The following is a 17,561-nucleotide window of genomic DNA, read 5'->3' as shown; positions in this document are numbered from 1 at the left end:
CTTTTTGGAGAATGAAATGAGGGGGAAAATAGGCAGTTTTACCAGATAAGGGGGGAAAAATAATCCAGCTGCTACTTTGAAGAGTTCTAGCAGCCGGTTTGGAGGAAGAACTCAAAATTTGGAAGTGGGATAGTCCTGCAATTGGAAGGTTGCATTTCTAAATCCCATCCAGTTTCGGTTACAATCACTACAAATTAAGTTGTTATTTTTATGTGCTCAGTAGAGTTCCTTGCAGCTAAAATCTGTGAGCATGCTCTTGGACCCCGTGCAGAGCCATCAGGAGTTTTCTAGTCTCAGCACTTCCACTGACTTCCTGTTAATTCTGTGCATTTCCCAGCCTTTATTGTTTGAGAGAGGCCGTATGCCCTTGGCAGGTAAGGAACGGATCATTTCCCCCCTTTATAGGCAGGGTAACTGAGAGAGAGCTGTGCCAGAAGTGACTTGTGTTAGGAATAGAACCCAGACCTCTAATATGGGAGATCCATGTCTCATCTGCTTAGCCACACTCACTTTTGGAACAAATCTGTCAGATCAGTGTGCTTAGGTGTGCTCTCTTTAACCATTAACCCACACTTCCATCCAGAGCGAGAAATAGAATCCAACAATCCTGGTTCCCAACATTCCTTCGCTAGTGCTTATACAATTATTTTCTGACCACAAAATGTAGGCTGTCTTTTCTAGTGTCTGCCATTATCCTCCATGAGAACCAATCTACTTCTGCTACAGCCTTCTCCTTTAGCTGAAGTGTAATGGTATATTCTGTGAATCTAAAGGTCCTGACTTCCAATCCTCTTGGTTGCCCCTGTGGTGGTTCATATGGTTCTTTATGGATGGAATTTCTGTTTTTTCAGTTTGCTTTTCAGAAATATGTAGGAAATGACATACAAAAAAACCCCTACATTAAAAGAATGTTAAGGTTGCAAAGTTTACTCTCCATTAAGGAAATGGCAGAATTAAGATTGCCTGTATAACCTTAATGCTGCCCTGTTGTGCATTAAAATAGTCTTTAATTAAATGGTGCCATGTTATTTATTCTACAGACCCTTGCCTCATTAAGTACCACAGGATGGACAGTGAATGAGATAGTTGCAAGAAGAGAAAACACAATAATGTTCTTTAATGGAATGGGACGTAGGAGAGCTGTTAAGGCTGCTTCCTCACTCTGAACTTTAGGGTACAAATGTGGGGGCCTGCATGAAAACTTCTAAGCTTAACTACCAGCTTAGATCTGGTCCGCTGCCACCATCCCAAAGCTAATTCACTTCCCTGGGTAGCCTTGAGAGACTCTTTACCAATTCCCTGGTGAATACAGATCCAGACCCCTTGGATCTTAAAACAAGGAGAAATTAACCATCCCCCCTCCTTCCTTTCACCAACTCCTGGTGAATACAGATCCAACCCCCTTGGATCTAAAAACAAGGAAAAATCAATCAGGTTCTTAAAAAGAAGGCTTTTAATTAAAGAAAAAGGTAAACATCATCTCTGTAAAATCAGGATGGAAAATAACTTTACAGGGTAATCAAACTTAAAGAGCTCAGAGGATCCCCCTCTAGCCTTAGGTTCAAAGTACAGCAAACAGAGATAAACACTCTAGCAAAAGGTACATTTACAACTTGAGAAAACAAAGATAAACTAACACGCCTTGCCGGCTGTTTACTTACAAGTTTGAAATATGAGAGACTTGTTCAGAAAGATTTGGAGAGCCTGGATTGATGTCTGGTCCCTCTCAGTCCCAAGAGCGAACAACTTCCCAAACAAAGAGCACAAACAAAAACCTTTCCTCCCACTCCCTCCCTCCCCCCCCAAGATTTGAAAGTATCTTGTCCCCTTATTGGTCCTTTGGGTCAGGTGTCAGCCAGGTTACCTGGGCTTCTTAACCCTTTACAGGGAAAAGGATTTTGGAGTCTCTGGCCAGGAGGGATTTTATAGTACTGTACACAGGAGAGCTGTTACCCTTCCCTTTATAGTTATGACAAGAGCTGTGTTCCATTTCTAGCTCTGGCACAGACTTCCTATATGATGTGGCCAAGTCAATCATAACATATTTGCAGAAGCAGACTGAATTGAGATTGCACAGGCAGCCTTAATTTTGGCACTTAACTTTTGAGTGCTTAACTTTACAACCATAATATATATTTGTATGTAATATATAATCTAAAAATTTAGACTACATCTGGTGTTTCAGAATTGCACATATAAAATATGCATATGTTTACATATTGAATGAGTGCATTCAGTCACTGTATTTGCAAATATATTGAAGAAAAAATGTCAAATGACCAGTTGTAACTGCACCTATAATTTTGTGCATGAATTTCCAAGAGTGTGGGATATGTTGTTTTTTAGATTTAGAATTGTTTTAAGACAACCAACGCTTTGGTTGTCAACTGCTATGTTCAGCTGTTATGAATGATGATGCCTGGTAAACAGGTATGAATTTTAAGCTGTCTCACTTAAAATTAATATTGCATAATAAATCTTTGACATTTGTTGCATGATTACAGTAGCTAGAAACTGCATATCCTAAGTAGTCTGTAGAAATCTTGTCTTTAAGTAGTTCATTTGACCTACTTACCTAACCCCAATATTTTACTGTGCTAAATAAAAACTGCTGAAAATTCAATATATTATCATGGAAAGAAATAAACATTCAGCTACTGGTTGTTTCAACTTGGGGGAGCAGGGAAAGAACAGTCTGATTTCTTCTAAATCAGTGTTTCCCAAACTTGGGATGCCGCTTGTGTAGGGAAAGCCCCTGGCGGGCTGGGCCGGTTTGTTTACCTGCCACGCCCGCAGGTTCGACCGATTGCGGCTCCCAGTGGCCGCGGTTTGCCGCTCCAGGCCAATGAGAGCTGCGGGAAGCAGTAGCCAGTACGTCCCTCGGCCTGGAGCAGCAAACCGTGGCCAGTGGGAGCCATGATCGGCCGGACCTGCGGACACGGCAGGTATACAAACCAGCCCGGCCCACCGGGGCTTTCCCTACACAAGCGGCGTCCTAAATTTGGGAAACATTGTTCTAAATGTTTTCAGAAAGAAAATATAAATGGCTATATTGGTGGGCAAATTAAAAGTAAAATAACTTTTTCTGTTCAATTTATATGTAAAAAGAAACTTAAATGGGTTTCTGATTCTACAGTCAGGTCTTTGTTAATATTAGTGGGTCTCTTTGGGGTGGAAACATCTGTCCACATGCGTCTGATTGCAAGCTCTAGTCTAGCTAGATAAGTTTGTCATGTTGTGTTTTATATTTTCAACTTACTTATTTACATCTGTGTACTGATCTTTCAGAACTAAATGCTGCTGTATGTTTCATAAGTGAGGTAGCATGTTGCTGTAGTGGCAGTATTCATTATTTTTGCAATTAGAATATAACTGATTATTTTAACCTTTGCGGTTTCCTTTTCCCTCTACATGTGGTTTTATATATAATGAAATGCTTCTGTGATAGTGTGTGTTTATTACAAACTGAAACGTCAGTACTGTTGGGAGTTTAGTGCCGCATCAGGTCCTTGAGACTTGATCAAAGAACGTCTAAATGAAATAGAATTGTTCATGGGTGTTGTAATACGTAGTCCTGTTTATCCATAAGAATGCTCAACATATCCGTGCTAGTGTAGACTTTTGCTTAGTAAAAGATATATGAAGTAGTAGTTTTAAAAGTTAAATAAATTGTATTAAGCACGTCACTCTAAAAATCCGTATTTCACATTGGTTTTGACTTTTTTTGTCCCACATCATAGCAGATATATTTCCAGAGGATGGTTGGATGCCAGTACTACTGGGTCCGGATTCCTCTCTGGAGTTCCTAGGTACTGTTGTAATACAAATAATAAATAACATAGGTCTGCCACCTGGCAGCATAGAATACTGTTAGAATTAACTAGTCCACAAAGCTAGATGTCTCTTATTTTTAAAATCTTTCTCGTCTCCAGGTCACTAAGGGTATGTTTACACTTCGGGATTAATCTGGATTTACAGAATTCGATTTTTGGCAATCGATTGTATAAAGTCGAGTGTATGTGGCCACGCTAAACACATTAATTCGGCGGTGTGCGTCCATGTACCGAGGCTAGCATTGACTTCCGGAGCGTTGCACTGTGGGTAGCTATCCCATAGCTGTCTCATAGTTCCCGCAGTCTCCTCCACCCATTAGAATTCTGGGTTGAGATCCCAATGCCTGATGGGGCCAAAAACATTGTTGCGCGTGGTTCTGGGTACATCCTCCCCCTCCCTCTGGGAAAGCAATGGCAGACAACCGTCTTGCGCCTTTTTTCTTGGGTGAACAGTGCAGACGCCATACCAAGGCAAGTGTGGAGTCCGCTCAGCTCAAGACAGCAGTCATGAACATTGTAAACACCTCACGCATTATTGTGCAGTTTATGCTGAACCAGAACCTGCAAAACCAGGCGAGGAAGAGGTGGCTACGGCAGCACGGCGATGAGTGATGAGGACATGGACACAGAATTCTATCAAATTGCAGGCCCCGGCGCTTTGGAGATCATGCTGTTAATGGGGGCAGGTTATAGCTGTCGAACGCCGATTCTGGGCCCGGGAAACAAGCACAGACTGGTGGGACCGCATAGTGTTGCAGGTGTGGGACGATTCCTAGTGTCTGCGAAACTTTCGCATGCGTAAGGGCGCTTTCATGGAACTTTGTGACTGGCCCTGAAGCACCAGAATACCAAGATGAGAGCAGCCCTCACAGTTGAGAAGCGAGTGGCGATAGCCCTATGGAAGCTTGCAACGCCAGACAACTACCAGTCAGTTGGGAATCAATTTGGAGTGGGCAAATCTACTGTGGGGGCTGCTGTGATGCAAGTAGCCAAAGCAATCACTGAGCTGCTGGTACCAAAGGTAGTGACTCTGGGAAATGTGCAGGTCATAGTGGATGGCTTTGCTGCAATGGGATTCCCTAACTATGGTGGGGCGATAGATGGAACCCTATCCCTATCTTGGCACCGGAGCATCAGGGTAGCCAGTACATAAACCGCAAGGGGTACTTTTCAATGGTGTCGCAAGCACTGGTGGATCACAAGGAAGTTTCACCAACATCAGCCAGAAAGGGTTCATGATTTTTCATAGATTCATAGATTATAGGACTGGAAGGGACCTCGAGAGGTCATCGAGTCCAGTCCCCTGCCCGCATGGCAGGACCAAATACTGTCTAGACCATCCCTGATAGACATTTATCTAACCTACTCTTAAATATCTCCAGAGACGGAGATTCCACAACCTCCCTAGGCAATTTGTTCCAGTGTTTAACCACCCTGACAGTTAGGAACTTTTTCCTAATGTCCAACCTAGACCTCCCTTGCTGCAGTTTAAACCCATTGTTCCTGGTTCTATCCTTAGAGGCTAAGGTGAACAAGTTCTCTCCCTCCTCCTCATGACACCCTTTTAGATACCTGAAAACTGCTATCATGTCCCCTCTCAGTCTTCTCTTTTCCAAACTAAACAAACCCAGTTCTTTCAGCCTTCCTTCATAGGTCATGTTCTCATGATGCTCGCGTCTTCAGGAACACTACTGTTTAAACAGCTGCAGCAGGGGATTTACTTCCCAAACCAGAAGATAACTGTTGGGGATGTTGAAATGCCTATAGTTATCCTTGTGGACCCAGCCTTCCACTTAATGTCGTGGCTTATGAAGTCATACACAGGCAGCCTGGACAGTAGTCAGGAGCTGTTCAACTACAGGCTGAGCAAGTGCAGAATGGTGGTAGAATGTACATTTGGATGTTTAAAGGGTCGCTGGCGCACATTACTGACTCACTCAGACCTCAGCCAAACCAATATTCCCATTGTTATTGCTGCTTGCTGTGTGCTCCACAATCTCTGTGAGAGTAATGGGGAAACTTTATGGCAGGGTGGGAGGCTGAGGCAAATCGCCTGGCCGCTGATTATGCGCAGCCAGACACCAGGGCGATTAGAAGAGCACACCAGGAAGCACTGCGCATCAGAGAAGCTTTGAAAACCAGTTTCATGACTGGCCAGGCTACGGTGTGACATTTCTGTTTGTTGAAAACCCGTCCCCTTGATTGACTCATTCCCTGTAAGCAAACCACCCTCCCCCCTTCGATCACAGCTTGCTTTCAAAGGAAATAAAGTCACTATCATTTAAAAATCATGTATTCTTTATGAATTGATTATAAACATAGGGAGAGAACTGACAAGGTAGCCTGGGTGGGGTTTGGGAGGAGGATAGGAGGGAAGGAAAAGACCACTAAAAAAGTTCAAAATAATGACAACCTTTTGCTTGGGCTGTCCACTGGGGTGGAGTGGGAGGGTACACGGAGCCTCCCCCCTCCCCACCCCACCGCGTTTTTACACGTCTGGGTGAAGAGGCTATGGAACATGGGGAGGGTCTCCCTTTTTTTTCGCTGCCTTATCTGAGAGAGCCTTCGGGATGGAGGAGGGAGGCTTGAAAAATTTGCAACTGCGGGAGGGGAAAAAAGGTAGAGAAGTATTTAAAAAGATACATTTTACAGAACAATGCTTATACTCGTTCACGGTGAACAACATTATTCACATTACATAGCACATGTGATTTTTGGTACAAGGTCGCATTATGCATTTCAATATTGAGTGCCTGCGGCTTTGGTGTTAGAAATCACAGACGCAGGTCCGGGCAACAGAATTCGGCTTGCATGCGTCCATGATAAGCCACTGTCTTTCGGCTTCTGCAGCCTTCCTAAAAGCAGTGCCCTCCTTTCCCATACCAAGCAAAGCCCGTTGAGTGCTGCGGTTTTCCTGTTAACGTGCAGCAGCAGAAACCAAACTAACCCCCCCCCCCCCCCCATCCAATTCTCTGGGATGATCGCTTTACCCCTCCACCCCACCGCATGGCTGGTATCAGGGAAGATCCCTGCTAGCCAAACGTGAAAAGGTCAGTGCCAATGATTCCCCCCGCCCCCCTTGGCTAACTGCAGGGAAGGATTTCTTTTCAGCCATAGGCAAACAGCCTAGAGGAACGGCCACCTCTGTCCACTTAATTCAATTCCTGTATTTCAACTAGGTTACCATGAACGATATCACTCTCCTGAGGATAACACAGCGAGATAAAGAATGGATGTTGCTTGAATGCCAGCAAACACCGGGACCATACGCTGCCAGGCTTTGTCATGCAATGATACCAGATTACTTGCTACTAGCATGGCGTCGTCAAGTGTCCTACCATGGAGGACGGAATAAGGTTGCACTGCCCATAAACCTTGTGGAAAGGCTTTTGGAGTACCTCCAGGAGAGCTTCATGGAGATGTCCCTGGAGGATTTCCGCTCCATCCCCAGACACATTAACAGACTTTTCCAGCAGCTGTACTGGCCGCGAATGCATCCCAAGTCCTCAGGGCAAAGTAATCATTAAAAAACACTTGTTTTAAAAGCAAGTTTTAGATTTTAAAAGGTAAACTCACCTGAGGTCCCTTCCATGGGGTCATGGTCTTGGATATTGGGTTGGGAGGGTACTTCAGTCAGGCTGAGAAAAAGATCCTGGCTGTTGGGGAGAATGGAGTGCTAGCAGAACTACGGCAAGCTCATTGTCGTCCTCCTCCTCATCATCTTCACCGTCCGCAGAATCCTCAGGCCTGACTGAGATTATCCCCTCCTTGGAATCCACAGAGGTGGGGATAGTGGTAGCGGCCTCCCCTAGAATTGCATACAGCTCAGCGTAGAAGCGGCATGTCTGCGGCTCTGACCCGGAGTGACCGTTTGCCTCCTTTGTTTTTTGATAGGCTTGTCTGAGCTCCTTAACTTTCACGCGGCACTGATATGAGTCCCTATTGTGGCCTTTCTCCATCATGCCGTTGGAGATTTTTTTCAAATGTTTTGGCATTTCGTCTTTTGGAACGTAGTTCTGCTAGCACAGAATCTTCTCCCCATATAGCGATCAGATCCAGTACCTCCCATACGGTCCATGCTGGTACTCTTTTTCGATTCTTGGACTGTCTGGTTACCTGTGCTGATGAGCTCTGCGTGGTCACCTGTGCTCTCCACGCTGGGCAAACAGGAAATGAAATTCAAAAGTTCACGGGGCTTTTTCTGTCAGATTGCTGTCCAGAGCGGTCACAATGGTGCACTGTGGGATATCTCCTGGAGGCCAATAGCGTCGAATTGCCATTTCGAATTAGGGTTAGTGTGGCTGCAATGTCAATTTTGGTGCTACTCCCCTCATCAGGGAAGAGTACAGAAATCGATTTTAAGAGCCCTTTATTTCGAAGTAAATGGCTTCGTTGTGTGGAGGGGTGCAGGGTTAATTCGATTTAACGCTGCTAAATTCGAACTAAACTCATAGTGTAGACCAGGCCTAATATAAACTTTTGGAAAATTCAAACCAAAATAATTCTTTTCTAAAACATTTCTTTCATTCCATATGCATTCTAGCTTTTTCGTAGGGTTGCTCATTTCCTGGGCTTGCACTGTTTGCTCTATTTGCTTTTTTAAAATCAGAATATCCAATCAATATTCTATTGGATATACCTTTAGCTATTCATATATAGAAGTAAGTGGGTATTTTTCACTTGGCAGTTAATGGCAGCTGGACGTATAAATCAATGACCATTCATGATCTATTGGTTTGGACCAGCACATTTTGAAAAAAAGTTCGCTTATTGTCTTTGAAAACCCATAGTGTCTTCTTTCCAGTAGTGTCAACTAAGGGTATGTATACACTACATTTTACAACCCCTGGCAGCGAATCTCAGAGCCCGCATCTATGTACTCTGGCTCATGCTATAGTGCTAAAAACAGCTGGGTAGACATTGCAGCTTGGACTCTGAAGCTCAGGGAGAGATGTGGGAGGAGGGTCTACACCAGGGATTCTCAAACTGGGGGTCAGGACCCCTCAGGGGGTTGCAAGGTTATTACATGGGGGGTCGCGAGCTGTCACCCTCCACCACAAACTCCGCTTTGCCTCCAGCATTTATAATGGTATTAAATATATTTACATGTTTTTAATGTATAAAGGGGGTCGCACTCAGAGGCTTGCTATGTGGAAGGGGTCACCAATACAAAAGTCTGAGAACCCCTGGTCTACACAGTGGTTTTAGTGCCGGAGAGCAATACCCTCAGTGGGTTGGAAGCTTCCCCCATTATTTCCATGGGTTGCTTGGTATTATGCAATTTTTTTTCTGGATTATTCCATTTGATTTCATATATTTTGAAAGCACCTGGTGTGATCTGCGTGAGGTTGATTATATATGTGCATTATGTAGTTCAAGCACCTGGAATCTGGTAATAGGGAATTATTTAAGGTTGGAGGACTAGTGCCGTGGCTGCTGTGCTGCAATCATCTTGAAAAAAGGTGTAAATATTATCGTAGAATCATAGGACTTGAGGGGATTTTGAGAGGTCATTTAGTCCAGTCCCCTGCGCTCATGACAGCACTAAGTATTATCTAGACCAGTAGTTCTCAACCAAGTATCTGGGGCCCATTGGGGGGCCCCAAGCAGGTTTCAGGGGGTCTGCTAATCAGGGCTGGCATTAGACTTGCTGTGGCCCAGGGCAGAAAGCCGAAGCCCCAGCACATGGGGCTGAAGCCTGGGGTTCCAAGCCCTGCCACCCAAGGCTGAAGCCGAAGCCTGACAACTTAGGGCTTGTCTACACTGGCACTTTACAGCGCTGCGCTCCCAGTGCTGGTAGCTACACCTCTCATGGAGGTGGGTTTTTTTTTTAGAGCACTGGGAGAGCTCTCTGCCGCGACTACACGTTGCCAGTGAAGACTAGCCCTTAGCTTCACAGGGCCCCCTTTAGCGTGGGGCCCTAACGCTGGACCTGCCTTTTATATGCAGAAAAACAATTGTTGTGGCACAGGTGGGCTGTGGAGTTTTTATAGCATGTTGGGGAGGCCTCAGAAAGAAAAAGGTTGAGAACCCCTCATCTAGACCATCCCTGATAGGTGTTTGTCTAACGTTGTGAGAGTCCTGCAAAGCTGTGGAGCAATCTGAAATAGTATGTTGTGCCTGAGAGCCACAAATGGAAAAGGAACAAGATTGCACAGGAAAGTTAGTTGCTAACATTTTGTTGGAAAAGAGCACAGTTCTAAATTTCAAACTATACAGATGTTTTTAATTTTAATTCAGTTTTCAGACCAAACACCTTCAACTCACAGCAACAATTTAAAGGACACTGAATGTGTAAATACTGATATCTCAGTATGTATGTGAAACTTTAGTTTTAAATTGGATTATGGGATTTTTTTTATCCTGATTAAAGTAACTGTTCTGTTTACCCATATAAGTGAATAAACAGGTTAAACTGTTTAGTTTTTAATGAGATTTTGTGGCAATGAGGTTAATTATGTATTGTGCAAAAATAATTTTTATTACCTGCCTTTAAATTTAATTGAATGTCCCCTTTTTGTATTATAGTGTAAATAGGTTAGCACTTAATTTACATTCTCTTTGTTTTGTATATATTTTGTCCCCTTTTGAGTTTCTGGAGGCAAGGTCAAATACATTTGCATGCTTGCAGTCTCTGCTAATTAGACTGGGAGGAGGGGAGAAAAATAATCAACAATTTGAGAAAGAAAATAAATGGACAGCAACCTTCAGTTTTGAGTGCCTTTGATATAGAATAGGGGTCGGCAACCTTTCAGAAGTGATGTGCCAAGTCTTCATTTATTCACTGTAATTTAAGATTTTGCGTGCCAGTAATACATTTTAATGTTTTTAGAAGGTCTCTCTATAAGTCTATATTATATAACTAAACTATTGTTGTATGTAAAGTAAATAATAGTGCAGCAAGGTGGGCGGGGCCGACGGCTGGTATCCCAGGCTGGCAGCGTGCTGAGCGGGGCCGGTGGCCAGGACTCCATCTGGCAGNTGGTATCCCAGGCTGGCAGCGTGCTGAGCGGGGCCGGTGGCCAGGACTCCATCTGGCAGGGGGCCGGTGGTCGGGACCCCAGACTGGCTGCGGGCTGAGCAGGGCTGGCAGCCATTATCCCAGGCTGTTCATCCAGGCAAGCAGTGGGCTGAGCGGGGCCGGCGGCCGGGACCCAGGCAGGCAGCGGGCTGAGCGGGGCCGGCGGCCGGCCCCGCTCAGCCTGCTGCTGGCCTGGGGTTCCATTCATCTTTTTCTTGAGCTGTGGAAGTTCAAAATAGCAGAAAGTGGTGTTCGCGACTATAATATGTTTGTGGGGTTCTTACAGTAGAGATATTAATGAGGCCCTGGACTTGCCTTTTGCAGAATAGATGAGCATTAGGTGTGAAATTTGTTAGGAGAAAATTCCTCCTCTCTCTCCCTCCCCCCGCCCTCGTGCCTGGGGCTGGCTCAGGCTTTGCCGCCTCTTCTCTATCCCCTTCCTCCCCCTCCCCCGCCCTTCGGGTTGTGTAGTAATTTTTGTTGTCAGAAGGGGTCACAATGCAATGAAGTTTGAGACCCTTTGCTGTAGGTAATCCACCTCTCAGAGAGGCGGTAACTAGGTAGATATATTTTGGAATTATATAAACGAAAACATGACTGAGTTTGGAGCTTATGACTTTTCTCTTATCTAACCAATTATAATAGATGGTTTACTTTTTGTGGCAGGAAGCTCCCTTTCCTTGTCCTCAGGCACATTTTCTGTACTTCAAGTTTTGAGTAGGTAGTTGGCAAAAAATGAGTTTCAGATGTTTAATAAAAGCAAAACAGCAAAATGTACTGTAAATTAATAGGCTTTATTGTAATGTATAGTTTATGCAATATTTCAAATCCTATTTATATTCTTTTTAGAAGAGACTACAGAAAGAACTGTTGGCTTTGCAGAATGACCCACCTCCAGGAATGACTTTAAATGAAAAGAGTGTACAAAATTCAATTACACAGTGAGTGTGTAAATACTTTTCATGTTTTCTACATTAGCTCAAATTATAGATAAGTGAAATGTTTTTTCTAGAGTAATATTTTCTCCTGTTGATCCATGGATATAAAAAAGTGATGATTCACAAGTACACTGTTTAATATATTCACTAGTAACTGATAAACTGGATTATAATCTACAGTATGATACATTTCACTGTCTTCTATAAAGTCTAGGTCAGTGATGCTTGCACTTTTTTTTTTTTAATAGAATAAAAAACATTTTTGTCTGGAATTTTTAAAAATTCAGCCTAAATGTGCCTACACATTATCTGGCAGAGCAGAATTAAATTCTGGCAAACCATTCTAGATCAAAACTATTAGTCTAAAGTAGTTTGACATTATCTACATTTTGCATTAAATCAAGAGGGTATACTTCTTAGTCAACAATTTCTCATTTGGATTTCCTTTGTCTGTTTGATGTGCCCAAACAATTCTGAACTCAGGAGAGCAAAATCTGAAGGGCTGCTAAGCATTCAGTTTTATTTAAAACTGCAGAGAAGGTGATGTGAGATCACTCCATGCTTTGACATCAACGGGAATGGGGAAAAGACTATAAGCAAACTATACCTTTCACTCCTAAATACATCAGTCACTGCCATCAAGATTTGACATTAAATCATGATGCAGGGGAAACAGAAGCAGAAGAAAATAAATATTGTGATTTTAATGAAATGTCAAGTGGTTATTGTATTATCCAGAGAAAGGTCCATGTTCTATATAGCCCTTGTAGCATGTGGCAATGGGTTAAAAGAATAGAAGAGAGTAAGATATTGAACTACAGCAAATGTTGATGAGTGGGCTACATGAATATTAAAATAGCTTGAGGGTAAGATGATGGGAATCAAGAGCAAATCTTCAGACTCTTTCAGGAAACTAATTATTATGGAGAATGGTGGTTTGTTTTGAATATTTTTGTGTTTTTCAAAAATAAAGTATAAGCTGGTTTATGCTTTTATTTGCCATTATATCTATATGTCTGAAAAAAAATGTGTACACTAGAAAGGTTTTATTGGCATCAATGTGGGGTGTCCATTACTTTAAGCAGCAAAGCCATAAGCGAAATATGTAGGTCATCCTAAGGGAATGTTGATAAAACTCTGAGCACATCTGACATGTATCATTGAGACAAGATAGACATGCAACCCTCTGACACCATTTTGAGTTACTTTTCAAAATAGTTGGACTTTACTATGCATTTCCTGCCTTTTAGACAGTAAGTTTTCCCCTTTGTTACTGATTATATATATTTATATATTTACAGGTACCTTTTTGGGCTATCAGTTTCCTTTAAAGAGGAGCTCAGTGATTAAAGTAGATTAGTTTGCAAATCAGCTACTATTTTTGTAGTGTGCTATTGTCTTGCTAACCTTCACATTCTCTTAGTTGCCAAGTTCTATATAGAACCACAAGTGACATTTTTGCAGATGTGAGTCAGGGAAAGGAGCATGCCCCTTTTCGTTCTGATTTAATGTTAGTAAACTGCATTTTATGTGTGACATTTCTATTATTCTTAAATCTCCTTGGCAGAAAAGTAAAATAAAATGGAAAGGGAGTCTGCTTTCACCTGAGGAAGGGGATAGAAATAATCATCACACAAGTTGTAGACTTGGTAATGATGCTGGGGGTGGACATATTGCCAGTCTTTCGACTTGAGTACAAATAGGCATTTTATAGGGAAACACATTTATATTTATTTCCTGAGGCATTGCTGCTTGTATAATCTACAACACTATAGCAAAGATTGAGTATATAAAATACCAAACTTGTTTCTCACATATGGAGGTTTGGTGTTAATTTCCATGTTGTATTTACTTTGCTTTCATGGTCATTGTAATACTGAAGCATAGTTCAGCTAGTAGTGCCATAATAGGTAGTTCATTCAGTTATTCTTTTGTATTTTATTTTAAATTGCTTGATTTGTATCTCTTTTTTAGGTGGATCGTAGATATGGAAGGTGCTCCAGGTACATTATATGAAGGGGAGAAATTTCAGCTTCTATTTAAGTTCAGTAGTCGATATCCCTTTGATTCTCCTCAGGTAATTAGTTTCTCTCTCCCTCCTGCTTACCTCCCATTTTTTTTAGATTTTTAGATTATAGCTGCATGGCATATGCTGAATAGTAACATTGTCCACGCTTCTTGTAATTTTAAGGTTCTGTCTTAGGCCTAGTCTACACTTACCGGCTGGTCCGGAGGCACGCCATCGATGTTCTGGGATCGATTTATCGCGTCTGGTTAAGACGCGATAAATCGATCCCGGATCGATCCCGGAAGTGCTCACAATCGACGCCGGTACTCCAGCTCGCCGAGAGGAGTATGCGGCGTCGACGGGGGGAGACTTCCGGCCGCGTCTGGACCGCGGTAAGTCCGGACTAAGGTACTTCGAATTCAGCTACGTTATTAACGTAGCTGAATTTGCGTACCTTAGTCTGAAGTCCGGACTAAGTGTAGACCAGCCCTTAGTTACATGGGTTTCAATTGTACACTCAATTGTGCAGTTGCCACCTCTTTTTAAAATGTTTCTGCAATGGAGAAATATGTCCACTTGTCCTCATAGGAAGAACAGAGTAAATCTGAAATTTTTGAGTGTCACTTGAATCCTCTTGGGGATTTTTTTATGACCAATGAAAGAGCAACACAGGGGCAGTGATTCTCTGCTTTTGGAATATAGAAATAGAGTGGATGACAAACTTCTTTTTTCCTCTATTCTTGCCTCCAAACTCCGCTGCTGCTCCTTAACATCACTTTCCTTGCAGTTTCTCTGCTGCTCCTGTTAGTACTGCTGGGGGAGTACTGTAGGTAGGACCACAGCTGTGATTGTGGCAGGGAGCACAAACATAGATGTTGTGGCATGGTAGGAGAGGCTTGATAATCTAGTGATACTACATGAGTTAAGGAACAAACTTGGTTCATTTTTTCTTGAATCAGCAGCAGGAGCTGCAGAGGAAGTGCACTATCCTGTTGGAAAGGTTGCCACGTTGATCTCTAGTGACAACAAACCAACGAAAGGAGCAATATCAGTGTTCAGCTACATTTCCCCCTCCACAATCAAAGGGAAGGTTACAAAGTATGCACCTTCACCTTGAAAGCCACAGGTAGAAGACCCTCCCTCTACCCCTTGAAAAAAGAGGAAAAACCTAGAGTGAGAGAACTTTAGTCTTCATGTCCTATCAGCTGAAAGTTCTGAGTTTGTGAATTAATACTAATCGTGGTGATTTCTGTGGAGACATATTTATTGCAACTCATTCAAAAAGCCATACGAAAAGCTTAACCACAAAGATATGTTTAGGTACTGTGGTAAAAACTAGAATGCTGACTTTTCAGTCTTAGGTTTTAAGGAACAAACTGGCACCTGCACATCTGCACCCATCAGGTTTGCAGTGAAGTACTCATAGGTGATCCACAAGAGGGTAGCCACTTTCATTTGGTTCCAAGTAGGTACTCTTTGTACTCATTACCCAAAGTGTGTGTGTGGCTGTGTGCAACTTATTGTAAAACAGTAAACAGATCAATACATGTACACTGGTTAGTACAGAAAACAATTAAGTATTTAAGTAATGGATGCTTGACTGTTGAAGATAGCCAGAACTTCCTTAATAAAAATTCTGCCATATAATAAGTTCCTCTTGTATAATTTAACACCTTGATTCTAACAAAAGTGCATATATAGTGTAAAATAACAGTTTAAACTGTTATCACTTAAGCACTCAGTTGTTTTCTGTCTCAAATATATGTTGTCTCATAGTGTGCATGCATTTGCTTACTGAGTTGTGCATAGATTTTATTTTTTGAAAGGAGAGACATTAGTTTGAAAAAGAAATATATTGCTGGATGTCTGAAAAAATAAGACCTTCAGTATTTTAGGAATACCAGTAATAGCAGTATAGAAGTTCAAAGTGAAGTGAGGAGGGTGGTCTTGTGATTAAGGCATTGGGCTGGAACTCAGAAGATCTGAGTTCATTTCCTGTTTCTACCACAAGGAGGTCCTAGGTGACATTGTGCAGGTTGTTTAATTTTTCTGCATCGGTTCCCCATCTATAAACTGGTGATGAGGATGCTTCTCTACCTCATGGGATGTTGTGAGAATGTATCCATAAAATATTTGGGAAGCTCTCAGGTGGTAGGCCATAAAAATATATGGATAAAAGGGAGTTATAACATCATCTAGTGATGGGTGTATACTGTGGGAAGTTGCTGATGGTTGAGTGAGGGGATTGGATGAAGAGTTGAGTGGGTAATGCTGGCTGCTGAGGGTGCTTCTTTCCCTCCACTTCCCTTGTCCTTTCTTTGAATTCTGGGTCAATTATATATTTGATTAGTGATAGAGGTTTCACTTACAGGCAGTAATTGCCAGGATCGCGCTTCTTTCCTCGTTTTGACCTTGGCAATGGGACTCTAATTTGATTCCTGTCTATTTCTGAATACTTTTTTTCTTGTGTTATTTTGTCCACTTCAAAATCATCCTTCAGATATGGTATAATCTAAAATTATATATTTCATATGTGGCAGCATGCTGTGGTTTTATAAATCACAGCTTTTTGTTAGTCTATAGCAGGGGTTGGCAACCTGCGGCACGCATGTCAAAGGCGGCATGTGGGCTGATTTTTAGTGGCATGCTGCTGCCAGCCGGGGTCCTGGCCGCCGGCCCCACTCAACCCGCTGCCGGCCTGGATTACGGAACCCCAGACCAGCAGCAGGCTAAGCAAGGTCAGCAGCTGGGACCCTGGCTGGCAGGGACCAGCGGCTGGAACCTCAGACCGGCAGCAGGATGAGCCGCTCAGCCCGCTGCTGGTCTGGGTTCCCAGCTGCTGGCCCCTTGCCAGCCGGGGTCCCAGCCGCTGGCCCCTTTCAGCCCGCTGCTGGTCTGGGGTTCCGTAATCCAGGTGGGCAGCGGGCTGAGCGGGGCCGGTGGCCAGGACCCTGGATGGCAGGGGCCGGCGGACGGAACCTCAGACCAGCAGTGGGCTGAGCGGCTCAGCCCGCTGCCAGTCTGGGATTCCATCTGCTGCCCACGCTGCCGGTCTGGCATGTGAAACATTTTACTGGCACGCAAAACCTTAAATTAATGAAGACTTGGCACACCACTTCTCAAAGGTTGCCAACCCCTGGTCTATAGCATTAATTACCAAGCTTTTTTTCTGCTGGGACCTGAATCAGTTTCCCAAAACTTATATTTCTATTGTATTTGTCGTTGTAAGGAGACCTACTCATTTGTGAATCTCATGGTATTTCCAGTTGAATAATGTTGTAGGTTATGGAACCGTTATGGAACCATTGAAACACAATGTGGTGGGTAGCTAGTCCATAGTCCTTTCTCTACAGAAGAATAAGATGAGGCTTTAAGACTGAAAAATCTTTAATGAAAGCTTTGTGATGTCTTTATATCGCTAAAATTTAGAGAAGCTGTCTTTGCACGTTTCTGTGCTGCACTGCTGTTTATAAATAGTGATTATATTTAATCTTTCACTTCTTCACACTGGTTCTTTCTGTCATACGTACAAGTTATTTTGGACCAGATTCTGCCATCCTTATGTTAATTAGTACCTTACTTAGCAAAAAGTCCTGTTGAAATCAGTGTAACGACAAACAGAGTAAGATACTACTTAGTGTAAGAAAAGATGGCACAATCTGGCTTTTGACTATAAGGCATTACTGTTTCCAGAAGACACAAGCACGTCTGTTTCTCATTTAAATGTTAACAACATATGCTTACTGTATTTTATTCTTTTT

General features: G+C 42.9%; 1 protein-coding gene across 3 annotated transcripts in view; it reads left to right on the top strand.

Annotated features, from left to right (window-relative positions):
• The window catches only part of UBE2W (ubiquitin conjugating enzyme E2 W), a 39,083-nt gene that overhangs the window by 9,262 nt on the left and 12,260 nt on the right, over nt 1-17,561 (top strand). For all 3 annotated transcript variants that reach the window (XM_034763138.1, XM_034763137.1, XM_034763139.1), the window contains exons 2-3: nt 11,704-11,795; nt 13,767-13,869. In XM_034763138.1, coding sequence (XP_034619029.1) covers nt 11,704-11,795; nt 13,767-13,869 — 195 coding nt within the window. The remainder of the gene's footprint in view (nt 1-11,703; nt 11,796-13,766; nt 13,870-17,561) is intronic.

This window comes from Trachemys scripta, chromosome 2 (genome assembly GCF_013100865.1).
Source record: "Trachemys scripta elegans isolate TJP31775 chromosome 2, CAS_Tse_1.0, whole genome shotgun sequence".
NCBI classification, from domain to species: Eukaryota; Metazoa; Chordata; order Testudines; family Emydidae; genus Trachemys; species Trachemys scripta.
This window is presented reverse-complemented; position numbering and strand designations above follow the sequence as displayed.